Source organism: Eleutherodactylus coqui, chromosome 12, assembly GCF_035609145.1.
Source record: "Eleutherodactylus coqui strain aEleCoq1 chromosome 12, aEleCoq1.hap1, whole genome shotgun sequence".
NCBI classification, from domain to species: Eukaryota; Metazoa; Chordata; class Amphibia; order Anura; family Eleutherodactylidae; genus Eleutherodactylus; species Eleutherodactylus coqui.
This window is the reverse complement of record NC_089848.1, coordinates 63,330,618-63,347,989: the sequence shown is the minus strand read 5'-3', so window position 1 is coordinate 63,347,989 and position 17,372 is coordinate 63,330,618. Positions and strand designations below refer to the sequence as shown.

Here is a 17,372-nt window from a genome sequence, read left to right as displayed (position 1 = left end):
ACTGCAGTGTCCTGCTAGATTATTGGAGGGACGTTCTCATATTCATGGAGTCTCATCTGGAGGCCCCGAAGATCCTGCACCCTGGCGTGTGCCTCTTCAGGCTTGTTGGAAACCTCTTTGTGGCTGGGGCAACCGGCACCTTATATAAATTGCTGCTTTTTTACGCTAAAAGGTGATATTGCTGAACTGGAGACACCCTGAGAAGCCAACCAGGAGGGCATGAATCCAGGTTATAAATTCTGTGATTCCTATGTATAAGATGACGTATAAAGATCTCTAAAGATCCACCTCCTTCATCCCCATCTGGATTTCTTTTCAGACAACTGCGGTATGGTTAGTGATGAACATGGCCAACATTTTCATCGGGATATCGCAACAATGGAACAAAGATACCAGGGAAAATGGTCCACTACCATGCTGGCTGACTACTGCTGGACATTCCACAGAGATGCTTCCAAACCGCTGGAAAGGAGACAGGCAAAGAAATCTAAGACGTAGTCTGACTTGATTTTTAACAGGTATTACCCATAGGCCTATTACTATTGGCATGCATTTCGTGATGTAAACAATTATTGCAGATTACAAAAAAAATATAGCCAATTTTGCATTTCGACGGTCATAAAATTTGTTGTCCAGTGTAATTTTTTGTTTTCTCCAGATGTAGACTGTGATCACTATGGGTAATAGTCTCAAGAAGAGCATTACGTAATAATTTGCTCCAAAATTAAACTCCTTTACATGCCCATTAACAAAATTAAAATGTTTGTCTCGCACGTTGTAGCTAGATGTCATTCCGGCAGTTGCCTCCTGTGCCATCATCTCTTAGCATCCTCAGGTACATGAGGGATGCGTTACTGTAATCACTTCAACAATATCATGTCTCTCAGCGGCTTCACTCACAACAAGCTACCCTTTGTTAGGCTCTTTCTTGAAGAACCACTCCATGCCTCTAGCCTAGTTCTCTTCTCTCCTTAGCACAGAGGACTCCTGCTTTCATGTGGTCTCTGCCACACCCTAACACAGACCCTGCTTTCAGCTTATAGCCTTTGCCCATCTATGATATGATAGAGGCATCCAATAGTGGCAGTTAACATTGCAGACACACATTCAAGTATACATATAGATCAACAGGAACACACTACCAGCCCTTTACTTCCGCTCTGACACCGATGTATTCCGGTGGCCACTTCCTGGGTAACCCCTTTAAGGGTTAAAGAGTATAGACTACATAGTTTGACCCCTTTACATATCATCCTAGAGAACGATGCTTCGCTTGGGGAAGCAGTACGTAGGATCTGCAACTCAAGTAATATACCCTTTACTGATAATATATTAAGTTGGGCTAATGAGAAGACCTCAGTGATATAGCAGCACAGAAAAGACAACTCAGGAAGAGAATCTACAGTACTTAGGGCAAAAGTAGAATTTACCAAAATATCAGAAGAGCTGTGGAAATCTACTTATGGACCTAAAAGACGGAGAATTATAGATCACGTTTACTATAGGAAAACAAATGAAAGACAAAAATGGGCAACAGACAGAAATATTAGAGATCGGCTAGTGTGCAATTACACTCTCCTTTGTTTAACCTGGAATACACCTTTAAATATTTGGTAAGTAATATTTCTCATAGGAGTATTCCACGTAAAATTAGTCATGTCTGGTGAAACTTTAGAGAGACCTTCTCAGGAGTGAAAGGCTGAAATTGCATTCCCGTCCAGGGCCAAGCTCCGTATAATGGCTGTATTGTGAGGGCCTGGAATGTCTCTACAAATGACCACAGTGGTTATTTATAGAGATTTGTGTTACAACAAGTAGAGCTGAAAATTTAAAGCGGCGGGCCTGTGTTTTGTTTTAAATACCCCTGTGCAAATTTCCCTTCATGCTTAATCCATTGGAACATATCATGATTGGGCTTCATAGACAACCACATCTCTACTGTACTAGAAACTACAGTAAACTTAAAGGGGTTGTACCAGAATTAACTTTTATTACCTATGCATAGGATAGGTGATAAAAGTAAGATTGATGGGAGGGTCTCACCGTGGGGGCCCCCCATCAATACCGAGAACGGAGGGTAAAGTTGACCCCGTCCTCCTCACTGCAGGCTCGCTGTATCCACCCCAACGAGGAGTAGATTGAATGGAGCGATGGTCGCACATGTGCAGTACAGCTCCATACATTTACAATGGGACTTCTTGAGACAGCCAAGTACAAGCACTCGACTATTTCCATCAACCCCATTAAAATGAATGGAGTGGCGGCCATTGCTTCATGCAATGTGACATCACTGTGCTTGGGAGAATCATTTCTGCAGTTATGAGAAGAGGGGGACACAAGTTGCCCGTTCTTGGGATCATGGGGTCTCTGTGGTGGGACCTCCACCGATCAGACTTTTTATCACCCATTCTATGCATAGGTGATGAAAGTTAATTCTGGTACAACCCCTTAAAGTGCATTAATTACACAAAGTCCATTAATTAGGTTTTTTTTCCCTCAAAATCACATTTTTTAAAGCAATTATACTTTCATATCTTTCAGAATGGGTAATTTGAGTCATATTTGTACAACTAGTGACATTACAATGGCCTTTCTATACATATGAATACACAACAGCATCTTCGTTATGTTAAAGGGATTGTCAGAGTTAATTGATTTTTAAATCTATCTTCCCTGTGTTTAAAAGATGATAAACACTTATACTCTCCTGGCTCCCTGCATGTCCCCTGCCAGCAGCTCTGGGTCTCCCCCCCCTATGGTATACTGTTTACAGGCTGCCGCAGCCTGTGTACGCCATGTCACAGGCTGCTGCAGCCAATCAAAGTTCAGCAATCAAGCTGACAGAGTTAGATAAAATAATTTAAGATTTTGAGGAGTTAATAGAAACTGTGGATTTTGAAGAACTGAAGGATTTCCTGACAGACTATTTGGCTACGTCACTTCATAACAAAGAGAAAATGTATCTTTTAAACAAAGCCCATTGCCTCCCCGAACCTAAAATTGCACAAGCTAGAGATGTCATGACATTGCTTCACTTCTATCACTACAAGGAAGTAGAGGCCAAGTCAACTATATATGCAAATGCAACTGAATCTCTAAGATAAATCAGCAAAAATCAACAGACACAAAAAATTTGATAGTTACTAAAATTCTAAGAGAGCAAAACTTCTAAATAGAAAACTATCTAAAATTATCAATTTTTTCATTGAGAGGATTAAATAAGATCAACATAGCTGATAAAAATGAAATGCCTTCTATGTTGCTTGTTAGATTTCCACCTCTCCACGATCATCTACTCTTGGACTACCGTTGTAACTTAGAGGAGTCTTGAGATGTACATGGTACCATTGTGGCAGAACCCTGCAAAATGTACACTCCTTGTCAAAAAAATTCAAGCACCTAGAAGGAATTGAATGAAACATATGAGCAACTGTAACATTGATATGAGTAAGAAATTACAATAATCAGAGCAAAAGGATAATTTATTGTGGAAAATGTAACACTTGGAGGGAGGCTCTAGTACCCTGCTGGGCTGCTTCTAGCTTGGATGTAAGATGTGATACGGGCAGGCATGGAGGCTCCAGTACCCTGTTGGGCCGCTTTTAGCTTGGATGTAAGATGTGATACGAGTAGTGATGAGCGAGCATACTCGCTAAGGGCAATTGCTCGAGCGAGCATTGCCCTTAGCGAGTACCTGCCCGCTCGAGAGAAAAGGTTCGGGTGCCGGCGGCGGGCATAGAGCTGCGGGAGGAGAGCGGGGAGGAGATCTCTCTCTCCCTCTCTCCCCCCTGCTGACTGCCGTTACTCACCGCTCCCCCGCGCAGGCACCCGAACCTTTTCTCTCGAGCGGGCAGGTACTCGCTAAGGGCAATGCTCGCTCGAGCAATTGCCCTTAGCGAGTATGCTCGCTCATCTCTAGATAGGAGCAGGCATGGAGGCTCCAGTACCCTGTTTAGTCGCTTCTAGCCTGGATGTAAGATGTAATACGGGCAGGCATGGAGGCACCAGTATCCTGTTGTGACGCTTCTTGCTTGGATGTAAGATGTGATATGGGCAGGGAAGCATACAGGTTTTGTATGGTATCCTGCAGCAAATTGTTCTACATTTGCTGTAACTGAGCCTCTATATCGTGCACACTCGTCCAATACATGTTCTATTGGTAATAAATCTGGCTACTGGGTAGCCCATGAAAATGTGGCAATGTTGTGGAGGCATTCCTGTGACACCCTTGCTGTGTGTGGGCGAGCATTATCTTGCTGAGAAATGATCAGATTATCTAATCTACTACTGGTCTGTTAAGGACATACTGAGCCTGGTCACCTTGTGCCTTCACGCATCCACTGGTCCAAATACCTCCCAACAGTCTGGTCAGATCAGCTAAAGGAGCTATCAATTAGTCTATTACTATCCAGCTTCTTGCATTGTAATAAACGCTCCCTCTGAAACTCTTAACTGGGTGAGATCTCTTTGATTGCATTGCAAAGGCGTGTATAGTGGCCCACAAGCTCTACACAAGTATAAAAAGACAAAAACACACAAGTTGCCTGTTTATGGGCATAGGGTAGAACCACTTTTAGGGCCTCAGGTGGCAAGACCGTTCATCTAATCATGCCACAACTTTAATCATATGTAGATCTGCCTGAGGTGAACTGCATGCCACATTTTGCAGCAAAACAAGTAATCCGAGGTGCTTGAATTAAGTCTAGTATCAAGGTCATTAAATGCTGTCCCTGGATGGATCTTACCTTCTACATTAAATTCAGTATTACAGAACATAAAACATTAATTAGACTTCAGTGAAAGGCAAAGTATACAATTATATCCAGTGACTCTTAACCCTTTCCAATCCACTGTCTGACGACATTCTGATAGAAGGCTGTACAGCTACAATTTTGGAAGACGTCCGGCAGGGTATTCTTACTGTATTTTGCTGGCCGCTCTATTGTCTGGGGCCTTTCTGGCATGTCACATACTTCAGTACTGGCTCTAGCCAGCAAACTGTGCTATTCTATAATGGCAGAAGGAGAAGGTCCCCTAGGAAACGCTGAATCCAAAATTGGATTGCAAAGGGTTAAAGCTCTATACACACAATGATATTGCTCAAAAGCCATCTTTTAATCAATAATCGTTGCGTGTAAATGTGCCCATCTTTTAATTTTCTGCCAAACAATAATTTTATGTTTGACATAAAATCCATCATTTGGCAGAAGAGCTGATAGCAGGGACTTCACGCTGTGTTCTCCGAGGGGAGTACTGATAACATTATTTCAGCTGTCAGCCCCATGGCAGAACAAAGGAAATGTATTCAGCGAACAGACCACCCGCTGTTCTCTGAATATACCTCCCGGCAGCTCACATGCGTTAATAAGCTACTAAATGGTATTAGTACCAATTAGTAGTTTATGAAAAATGATCACTCAAAAATCATCTTTTGAGCAATCATCTTTGTGTGTAAAAGGGCATTCAGGTAACATCTTCCAGAATACCCTGAACTCTTCTTTCGGCTACGACTCTGCAAACATTTTAAGCTCCTCACTTTTATTGCCTTTTCCAGCTTCATGGGTCTCCATAAGACATCTTCTGTAAGTTGTTTGCATTGAGGCAATGGTCACACTAACCCATCTTCCTCGGGAATAATAGATTTGCTAGTAAACAAGCTACCCAAGAACGCTCCATAGAGTTTAACGGAGAGGCAAGCTCAGCCACCGCTGCATTTAAGCTCCAATTCATTGCGATGTTGCAGTGAGGAGAAAAGAGGGACTCGGGACTTCCATTCTCGTGATGAGCGAGGTTCTAGTGGGGAGACCCCCGCTGATCAGACATTTTTCACCTATTCTGCAATAATCCTGGCAAGACCATGTGGCCAGTGGCTGCCACAGGTTGGCAGGGATTTGAATGCATGCAGTTACTGCAGCATGGAGACCCAGACTAATTATATCCTAAATAGGAATCAGACCACTTTGTTTTATGATCTATACAGAAATCTAGGTAATTCCAAAGGGTTCAGTTTTTTTTGCAACTACGATTTCTTGACTCTATATTGCCCATGTTTAAATGTAATGCAACGATACTTGATTAGACTATATGCTATATAATGACAAATGTGTTTTAGACCAAAATAATTACTTTTTATCCGGATACTGAAGCTCAAAATTCGGTTTATTGTTTAAATATTGTTAGCATCGTCAATTCACAATTCTCATGTATGTATTTTATTTTGAGATTTCATGCTTCAGGCTAAAACAGCATCTTGTTAGGTGTAGAGTTGTTTTTTTTTTTTACAATTTAACAAAATGAAAATCGCTTTTGAGAGTTACATGCTAAAAGTCATCGTTTGCCACCGCAGACTTTGAGATTTGGAAAAAAGTCATAACCCTAAAAATCTATCTCAAAATGGTTCTGGATAAGCATCATACAAGAGGCTGCACTGCATGGAATTGGCTGCAATACACATTGCCTGTCACACTCTGGATATCTCCAATCAGGTGAGGTGGGCAAGCCTGGAAAAATGGGTTTTGACCAGAATGGCCTTTTTACTTTATTTTGTTGGTTGGTACGAGTACCAAATTTATATAGTTCTTTTGTTGTGTCATTTAAAAAAAAAAATATATATATATATATAAATTTTTTAAAGAAATAAAAGGTCACTTTTTAATCATGTTAGCTTCTATTGGTACCATCTTGGGGTACATACAACTTTTTGATAGCCCTTTATTAAATTCTTCTCTTTGAAACAGTTTAACCAAACAAGTGCAAATCTGGCATTGTGTAGTTTCTTTTCTGACACCATTAAAGGGGTTCTGTCAGAAGAAAACAAAAAAAAAACATGCTCACCTGTGCCGTCGGGGCTGGTCACCGGGAGGCAGCTGTTCCTCTTCTTTCTCTCCGGCAGCTGTCTGATCGCAGGGCAGAAGCTGGCAAAGTGCCAGCTTCCGCCCCTGCTGACAATGCCGGGTGGCAAGAACTGCCGCCCGGGTCAGTCGGGACACGACGCCCACTGATTGGCCTGGCCGCAGCTAACTTCTGCTGTCCTCGGAGAGTCAACGGCGAGTGTGCATTCGTCCCCCTTCCCGGTGCGCATACACACTCGCCGTCAACTCTCCCTGGACAGCAGAGGTTAGACACGGCCCGGGGTGGCGAGAGCGCGCCGGAGCTGACCCTGCACGCAGCAGTTAAACATTGGAGGGAGAACAACAACAGGATTAGGTGAGTTTTTTTTTCACTCTTTTCTTTTTACAGGTTTAACTCTACAGGGATGCAGGTGAGTATACATTTTTTAATTTTACTGACAGAACCTCTTTAACAATGCAGGATAAATAAATTATAAATTTAACATAGCATGCTTCTACAGAAATGGTGATACCAAATATAGTAAAAAAAATGATTAACATTTTTACTTTTTTTCAGTTCCATTAAGGTATTTGAACTTACAAACATTTCATCTCTTGTACAATATACTTCAATACTTCAGTATTGCAGTGTATTGTACTTTTACAGGCATCCTATTAAGCTCCCTTCTGCCCACTGTTACGCAATATAAATGCTGTGGTTAGTGCTAGTCACAGCATCTAAATGCTTAATAGCGCTATCTCCGATCCCCAGCGACTGTGGCTTTGTGTTTGCTGTCTTTCCCAGCTGGCACCCGCTGTGTATGGTTCAGGCTTGGTTCTCAAGCCTGCACCATACAAACCCCACTTACATGTGAACTACATATACATCAGATGTCCCGAAAGGGGTAAAAAAAAATTCTTAAATTGTGCACAATGTAACAACGAAAATTAATATTTAATCATGAGACAAGTGTAACTTGCTCTCTAACTACATTGTAAATGTCTTGTGCTTCTTGCATAAGTTATAAAGCCATCTAAAGTGGTTTGCCATTTCTGTAGAATTTAACCCTGCATTTAACGCCTGAAGAAAGCTTTCCCAACACAAACAAAAAAAGAAAAAGGAGTCTCACTTTCATACACCCAATTTAGTGAGTGTACTAATGACGAGTACTGGAAGGTCAGGCTGATGACCCACCACTACAGTCATTCAGGACATTTACCTTCTCCTCTTTTGATAAATGCACTAGAATTTGCAAAGACAGGCCCTGAAGTAAATCGGTCAATTATTAGTAAATTGTGAGCACTAGCTGCGTCTGCTTATACCCATGTACAAGGGTCCCTGGGGGCTTGTCCGGGATGATTTACCATTTTGCTGGCCATTAGTGGAATTCACATTATATTGCAATTCTGTGCTGAATTATTAGTCTTTTCTACATTAACAAATGTTGAATTAAAATAATTTTATTTTAATTGCAAATTTCTGTGTTTCTTTGCATAGTAGTTTTACAGCCAGGCTACTTCCCATTAAATATAGTAACTTATGGCTTTCTCCAATGAATAATCTGCTTCATTTTCATATCACCATTTAAACCCAATTATCAAACGAAATGTAAAGACGCTGTGGAGAGATAATACTAAAGAAATATTATAGATCTAAAATGAAAATGTGAGAAGCAAAACAAACAGAATTTATAGTCAGTCAATTGAAATTAAATTTTAATTGTTGCTGAAATAACCATATTATCTTCCCATTGCTGCTAACAACTTGCTATTGCTTGCCCAAAGTTAATTGCTGGGTACTTGACCTTCTTTTTGTCTAAACAGACAGCAATTCAGTACAGCATCAAATTCCCAAATTGGAAAGCAATGTAAAGTACTGTTGGTGTCTGAACGAATGCTCAAGTTTATGTTCATTTAATTAAAAATTGTGAAATATTTGTGTTCCAAAAAGAAGGCACAAACAATGGCAAACGCTTATAGAAGATGAAGCTATATAACAGGGGGAGAAAGGAAACAATTAAAGGGAAAGACAACTGGAATGTAATAGAGAAAGGGCCTATAACTGTTAAAGAGCATTTCTATAAAAAGGGCAAAAAAGTATTCTGTTGCAGGATATCTGTCATACAGAATGGTTTATGAGTAGAGATGAACGAGTATACTCGCTAAGGCACATTACTCGAGCGAGTAGTGCCTTAGCCAAGTATCTCCCTGCTGGTCTCTAAAGATTCGGAGGCCGGCGGTGGCCGGGGAGCGGCGGGGAGGAACGGAGGGGAGATCTCTCTCTCCCCCCCCCCTCCCTGCCGCAACTCACCTGTCACCCGCGCCGGCCCCGAATCTTTAGAGACGAGCGGGGAGATACTCGGCTAAGGCACTACTCGCTCGAGTAAGGTGCCTTAGCGAGTATAATCGCTCATCTCTATTTATGAGCTCTGAACAAAGCGAACTATTAAACAAAGGGAATTAATTTAAAGGGAAACTCTGTTCAAACTTAAAAGTTTCCCACTATTTTGTGAAATTCTATATGTCGGGTCCCTTTCTTTCAGCTGCTATCACTAGCTATCAGATCGACCACACAAACATTTCGGTGGTAGGGCAAGATCACAAAAGGTGGCACCCACATCTATCAGACTTCAATGGCATATCCTTTGATCGGCTTTGATCTAGTTAGAGGAGAGCCATGACTGGGTAACAGATGTGGAGGACTGTGAAGGGTTTAGAAAGAATAGAAAAATTTTAAAAAGGGAGAGACTTGTCTCTTCGTAAAATTTAACTCAAGACCTGTGATAAATGACCACATTGGGCAAAGCTATGACAGTGTGCAGTCTTTATAGCTAAATATCCATGAAGCTTGCAGTAATGGTAAACGAATAATGGATGCTTGTTATAAACTACCTAATATAGCTTAATAGGCTGAGGTTGAAATGCTGAAATTAATTGGGACACAGACACCAAAGACAATGGTTTCTCTCAGCTGGCTGATGAACCGATCACTTGAGATAATTTGGTAGACACAGTATCAGATTTGCAGGTCCAAAGGGACTTCGGCAACAGTGACCATAATACGGTAAGCCTCAAAATAATATTCGATAACAGTACAAAGGGGGCTACAAAAAAGTGGAACATTAGAAAACCAAATTCAAGAGAAAAGCTTATAAGTAGTGCATTTTTGCAATAATTTCCTTCAAAATGTAGGCAAAAGTGAATTATAAAAGAAAGTTTAATTAGCAAAATGCTGTATACAATCAACATCAAACAATTTTAATACTTTACTCATATCCGGCAATCTTTTTTTTTTTAAACTCGTTTTATTGAACAGCATGTATTTTACATTACATGAATAAGCAGTTTCTCAAACAGTGTGTATTTACATACACTAACAAGTGATTAAACTTTACATACAACAGAGAATTCTTTGGTAACAGTGTTCAGTACTCAAGTGTGTTACATTTCTTCTACGATTACTCAGCCTTTCTCAGTATATACATCTGCAATATTCATAGCTTTATTGCTCATTTTACCTGCCAAGTCTGGGTGTACTCTGTCTTAATAAATTTTGGAACATTTCTTGCGTGAAGTTTGTGTTTGTTGTCCCGCACCAAATCCCCCACACCTTGTCGAACTTTTCAGGGTGTTTCCTGTTTTTGTATACTATTTTCTCGTATGGTAGGATGGTATTGATAATACTCTGCCATTTTGTAGCTGTCGGAGGGCGCCTGTCCATCCATCTCAGCGCTATGACTTTGCGGGCATAAAATAATGCTTTAGTGAGGAATATTTTATCATAATGTTGCCATTGCTCCTCATCTATGATCATCCGGCAATCTTTAATTGGATTTTATGTCCTTTATTATGGGATCATTTTGGAAACCAGATTTTCAATAGTCTCTCAAAGAGTTCAACTTTATTGGTTACAGGCATTCATTTTGTTTTCAAGGCTGCACCAAATGTTCTCTCTTGGTTTCATGCCCAGACTATTGCCCGGCCGTGGAAGCACCTTGACTCCAGATTAGTTACATTTTACACTTTTTGCACTGCGGCAAGGAGCTCTTTACTACATAAAAATGCAGTTTCCATCTAAAAACCACTCATTGAGCAAATAAAACAGGCGATTCTCAATCCCATTCTGATACTGGAACCGATCCATTATTCTTTACTGTGTGCAGACGACCTGGATCCTTTTCTGAGGCGACACCTGTGATCATCAGTTTATTCGGATGTGTAACTTTCTGGACAACACAGTCCTCTAGTTCTTTTCCTCCTTACATACCAGTGATAATCCGTCTATCATTTCACTTGTTGACTCATCTGCGAAGCACATCCTTTCCCAGTCTTCAGGACGCTTTCTTAGGTAAGGCGGTTAGCCTTCATTTGTAGAGTCACAAGCTGCTTCTTGCTGGATCAATAAGCTTGACAACCTGCGATGCAGATGCTGTGGAAAGGTTCAGCTCATCCAAAGGTTTGCCAAACAATTAAAAACCAAAAGGTTTATTAACCAGTAATTTAAAAAACAAATTTGGGGGTTGGATGGAAAGGAAACTACAATACGAAAACCTTCCCAGCACATTTCTGGCACCATTCGTGGCTTTAGTCATAGCAAAGAACTAAATATGTCAAGGCCCATTTTAAAACAACAAATCAGAGCCACCTGATATAACAGTAAACATATACCACATAAACGTGCAATAATAGAATCATGTCAATTCACTAAGATGCAAAGAATAGATAATAGGTGAACCTATAAAAGGGTTCTGACTTTACCATAACTTACTATAGGTTCACCTATTCTCTATTCTAGGTATCTTGTACCCATCATGCATTCAAGTAACCCATTTACTAATACCTACACGGTGGTCTCCCATGCCTGCACACCATAATAGCTCAAGTGTCCAGTTGAATGCTCTCAGTTCTGGAAACACAGTGGGTCTTATTTATCACAAGTGTCTAACAGAAAAAAATGGCCTTATATCAACCAGTCAGAACCTATTTTTCGCTTCACAAGCTGCTTTGTGAAATGCAACAATAAGGTGTCCCGTTCGTCCTGCACCTCCAAAACGAACAGGGTACAGCGGGCAGCCAAGATGGACGCGGGAAAGTGCTGGTACAGGTGGTTAGATGCAGAACGGACAGGGAGGTGAAAGTCTGTATATCTTGACCTTGAAACAAAAATGCAAAATAAACGAAGGGAAAACCTTTTCCTGCAAACCCCTACCCCGGGAGGTAGCCCTGCCTAATCGGCGGGCCGATCGCTTCCGACAGGTGCGGACCCACACTCGTACCTAGGCCACTACCAGTCCCTACCAGGGAGCCCTGAACTCATGGGGTACAGTGCACGGAAATAGACACAAACAGGGAACAAACCAAAACACCGGAGCCAGACACACAGCAGCTCTGAGCAGCAGGAATGCTCAGGAAACACTGGAAATTGATTGGCAACTCCCAGGCAGCAGGAACTGGATCTTATAGGGAAAAGGGAGAAGCCGATTGGCTGACAGACAAGTCAATCACCAGCCACACGTCTCAGACACTAGCAGGTCTAATTAACCTAGACTAGAAAGCACAGGAGCTGTTAACCCTGGCTAGTCTGGATAGAACGTACAGAAACTAGGTGTGCTGGCAAATAATTAACTATGTGCTGACTGAGACGTGACATAAGGCCAGTTTACCTGTAGATAGGGAGGTGAACAAGGCATTGCGCCGAAACGCGTTCTTGTTTGTATTATGTACCTGATTGTACAAGCATAACGAAGGAATAAAGCAAAGAAAAATCATCTGATGTGTCCGTATTCCCATGTATCCACTATTCCCTTTTAGATAATTACAATTAATCGTCCAGACAACATAAACAAACCACAAACATGCTTTACTATAGTTGATAAAGTACAGACAATACAAGCTAAACATTTGTTACTACGTATTTATTACGCTAGACTGAAAAATAAAAAATGTCAGATAAGATATCCCATTTCTAAATGCTATTTATTTGGGCTTTGTTACCCCCCTGAGACTGATCATTATAGGAAAACATCTCAAGCTGAGGCTACAGGTTTGTTCTGGAAACAAGTCATGAGGCATCCATGGTGTTGTAGAAGGAATAACAAAGTTAGAAGGAAATACCAAATATGATGAAAAACACAAAGTCAATAGAAAATAGATTACATAATTGAAGTGTAACAAAACAATGCAGACGCAGAGAGGCAGCAGTGAGGGCAACATAACTAATGCAGTAGTACATCCAGTACAAATTACATAATGCTTGCTATTTATTCTGTATATGCAGCTTGCCAGAAGCTACATAAAAGCTTAACCCCTTAGTGACGAAGCCTGCTTGCGCCTTAACGACCAACTAATTTTTTATCGTCGCATTCCAGGAGCCATAACTTTTTTATTTTTCCATCGACAGCCATATGAGGGATTGTTTTTTGTGGACAAGTTGTATTTTCTAACGGCATCATATTTGAGTACCGTATTTTCCGACGTATAGGACGACTCCCAACTGTTGACTTTTAAGCCGGGAATACGCTATAGAAAAAAAAAATCAATACTCACCTCCCGCGGCGCTGCGGCAGGCTGTCACTCCCTTCTCCACGCCGACAGAGCATTGCTGTCTGGATGCGGGGCTTGAATGCCCCGCCTCCAGAAAGCTAATGCTCTGATTGGCTAACTCAGCGCAGCGTCAGCCAATGAAAGTCGGTGCTGTGTTAACTGATCACAGTCACTCAATGAAAATACGGTACATTTAATGAATTGTATAACTTTTATGAATTTTTATAGGGGGATTATGGGGAAAAAAGATCTGCCATTTGTTTATGCTATTTTTGTACACAAAAAACTTTGGTTTTTGAAAAATTTGCTTTTGTGTTGCCACATCACAAAGCCAGCACTTTTTTCCATCTTTCCATTGACGGAGCTCTAAAAGGTCTTGTTTTTTTGCGGGATTAAATCTAGTCTTCATTTATCCCATTTTGGGGAATATAACATTTTGATTTCCCTTTAATCCATTTTTTTCTAGAGGCAAGACTAACAAAATCTGCAATTCTGGGATGTTTCTATATTTAATGGCATTAATGGCTAGTATGATTATGTCAATATCACAATTATATAGTTTTTTTGCAACTTTTTTTTTAAAGTGTTTTTTTGCTTATCGCTGCATTCAAAGACCCCTAATATTTTTCTTCTTTTGTCAACTGTGTTATGTGAGGTTTTTTTCTTTGCTGAATGAGTGGTACCATTTGTTGATCCATGCGACATTTTGATCAATTTCTATTGTTTTTCGTAAAGCAAGATAGGAAAAACTAGCTAATTTTGCCCCCTTTTTTTTTTATGACATGCACTGTCCGGGTTAAATAATGTACTAGCTTTTTCTCTGGGTCACTACGAACGCTAACGAAATTACGTGTGATATTTTTTATTTTTCTAACATAACAAAGGGGGAAAATGGGTTTTAACGTATTTGTTTTTTTTACTATTTTTAAATTCTTCAAAAGGATTTTCCAGGGAAATACTATTGATGACCTATCATCAGGACAGGTCATGAATAGTTGATTGGCCTGGGTCTGTCGCTTGGGACCCCGACCAATCAGCTGAGCGGTGCAAATACACAGCCTTGGTGCAGTGGCCAACACTTGTAACTGCAGGCACTGCTCCCATTGATTTCAATGAGAGCTGTGCCTGCAGTTACAAGTGCCGTCCACTACACAGAGGGTGGCACGGAGGCTTCCGCTCTGACCTCTTCCTATATGCGGCGCTGACAGCATGCTTGAGATAACTTGCTGACTCATGAGGATCTCTTACGGTCCCAGTGGCTGTGTCCTCCTGTGGAGAGGGGATATCTTGCAATTCTGATAAAACATCTTAAAATGATGTTCGCCGGCCACATTTCTAGATTAAATTTAGACATTCCGTATGTCTGTTTCTGGGATAGTGATGTGAAAACCAACATGGCCATTATCTGCTTCTGCCAAACACTTCCCAGCCTCCAAAAAACAAAATCAGTCTAGTTATACCAGATGCATATGTTGATCCTAAAAAATATTAACATTTAAAAAGGAAAAAAGGAGAACTTAAGAAATTACTCTAAATTAACTTGTATAGGTTTTACATTTATTAAATAAATTTCTGCTTTTTAACTTCATGTAGGTTTTAGGTTCAGAATTCAGTAATAAATCTATATAGTGATATCAATAGTCACTACAATAGGGAGTTCGCTGCATGCCGTTTACACATTGAACTCAATAAGAACAGAGTATTCAGTAAGTTCCTGAGCTCCCCCTAGTGGTATGTGTAGGTAGCCAACATGTTATCTTTCAAATCCCAGTCTATGCCAGGAATTCAAATTCTATCCGGAAAAGATATTATATATATTATGGAGTTTAAGACCTTAATCAGTACAAAATCCCGAACCTAAAACTTAGAAGGTAGAAAGCTAGAAATGTATCTCTTCAGGAATATTTTACTACCCAATTGCTATACAAATTGTGACTATTAAAAAATGTAAAAAAACATACAAAAAACAATATTTATATCAATCCATATTGTATGTATAACATATAACAATTTTAACACCTACTTTTCATATAACCACCAATTCACAATTCTGTAAGCCCAATACAATGACTAGCTCACTGTATGTATTTGCTATGTTTGGACCCAAGGGTAAAGTCCATCATAATTCAGAACTTTTGCTTGTTTATTAATGCATTGAAACCTGACATTGCAATGTAAAGAATCAGTGGGAGGAAGCCAGGATCCTTGAAGGTTAGTGCAAGCACTGCTTTTTCATTCATCTCCAGCCTCATGTTAGATAAAGAATACAACCTCTGTACAATCTGAAACACGCCGTGGTCGATGATATCAGACAGCAATGGTTCTGTCCTTGAACAAAGTCCTTCATCTGATGTGATGTTTGGCTAATTAAAGAAAGAATACAGGAACACAGTTAATCCCGGAGGCAGTATGGTTATGATTTATAGTTTTAAACAAGCACTTGAGTCTTGAAGCCTCTGGTGAGGCATAGCTAGCAGCAAGTAATGGCCGCTTATTTCCTAGTTTCAATTACAAGATGTGCTGATGTGGACTGCTCTGAACTTCTGACATTGGTATTATTTTTGTAATCACTCCACTGCATTAAACATTATGGGAAATAATAAAACTAAAAGCAAAGTTCATAAGAGTGCAATAAACAGCAGTTATATATAGTATATGCACTGGCATAAACTGTATCGCTGAACGTGCAACATTTTAGTGGTAAAATCCGCAACTTTGCCTGTCACTCATCAAATTTGGCAAGTGACGACAGATCCTGGGCTGGGGACCCTCACCGATCTACTATTCGTTGCCTTTTCTAAGGATAGGTCATCAATAATTTACAACTGGACAATCACTTTAAGGGCTTTTTTTTATAAATGTGTTTTTATTCAAAAAAGGTTTGCAATTGGAATACATTTATAAAAATTGTAACCGTTTTCCCGTTACGCTTACACTGTACTCTATAGGAATCAAGAAATTGCAGAATCCACTGGTCAGACTGACTGGTTCTGCCAGCTGGGGAGCGGTGGGGTTTTCAGGGTCCAATTACAGCAGGAGATGGGGAGAAGTCACAAATGGAAAGGGTTGGGTAGTCTAACCGTGCCCAAGAGCCTTTAGTTACAAGATAACTAATGATCTTTTATGTACCTCAGCAGTTCTCTACTTGTAATGTCAAGTGCTGCCCGCTGGGGCACGACTCTCCTATCAGTGATGTAAGCCGGGTCCATACAAGAACACTATAGATTTGTTCTGACTGCCTGGGCATCATGTGATGGAGGGGAAGAGAAGACAGACTACCATCAGCGATGGTGAGTGAAGAGTGCTATCAAAACACATTATTACAGCACATATCACGGACAAGAGATCCAGGTCCTAGCGGCCACCGCTTATCATTACAGGCGGAGATGTCCGAATGTCTGAGGGGCATAAAAGAACAAAAATAATTAGCTATACTATAATAAAAGGTTCAAGGACAAGGTCAGATTCCACCCCCCTCCCCAACCCAATATTTCTATTTGTGAGATCTCCCCCTCCCCTGCTGTAATTGGCCCTTGACTGACAGTCTACAATTTCTTGAGTCCTCCAGCTTGTAGTGTACAGCTATATGCAATAAATGTGAGAAAAATACACTAATGTAAAGAAAAAAGTGTACAAAGTGTTTATATAGCCTTTAATTAAAATCTTAGATTAGTCTGTATTCATTACTCGCACCTTTAAATCTCACTAGGTTTAACCCTTTCCAATCCAATTTGTATCCTGGTTTTCCTAGGGGGCTTACTCTTTTTCTGCTGTTATACAACGGCGCTATCTGCTGGCTAAAGCTAGTACTGCATGAGGTGACATGTTGGATAGCCTCCGACAGCAGAGAGGCTGGCTATGTGCAGTAAGAGAACCCCGACAGACGTCTTTCAACATCAGAGCTGTACAGCCACAAATCATAATGTCTTCAGAGGTCAGACAGTGGATTGGAAAGAGTTAAGGCCTAATCTATATATACAGAACCAAGGTAATACACAA

General features: G+C 40.5%; 1 protein-coding gene across 2 annotated transcripts in view; it reads right to left on the bottom strand.

Moving 5' to 3' along the window:
- Positions 1–10,029: 10,029 nt before the first annotated feature.
- The window catches only part of GSDME (gasdermin E), a 111,924-nt gene continuing 104,581 nt past the window's right edge, over positions 10,030–17,372 (bottom strand). Inside the window, exon 10 of one of the 2 annotated variants that reach the window (XM_066585347.1) lies at positions 10,030–15,736. In XM_066585347.1, the coding sequence (XP_066441444.1) occupies positions 15,500–15,736 (237 nt within the window). In that variant the 3' untranslated portion in view covers positions 10,030–15,499. The other variant, XM_066585349.1, reaches the window with a different exon arrangement.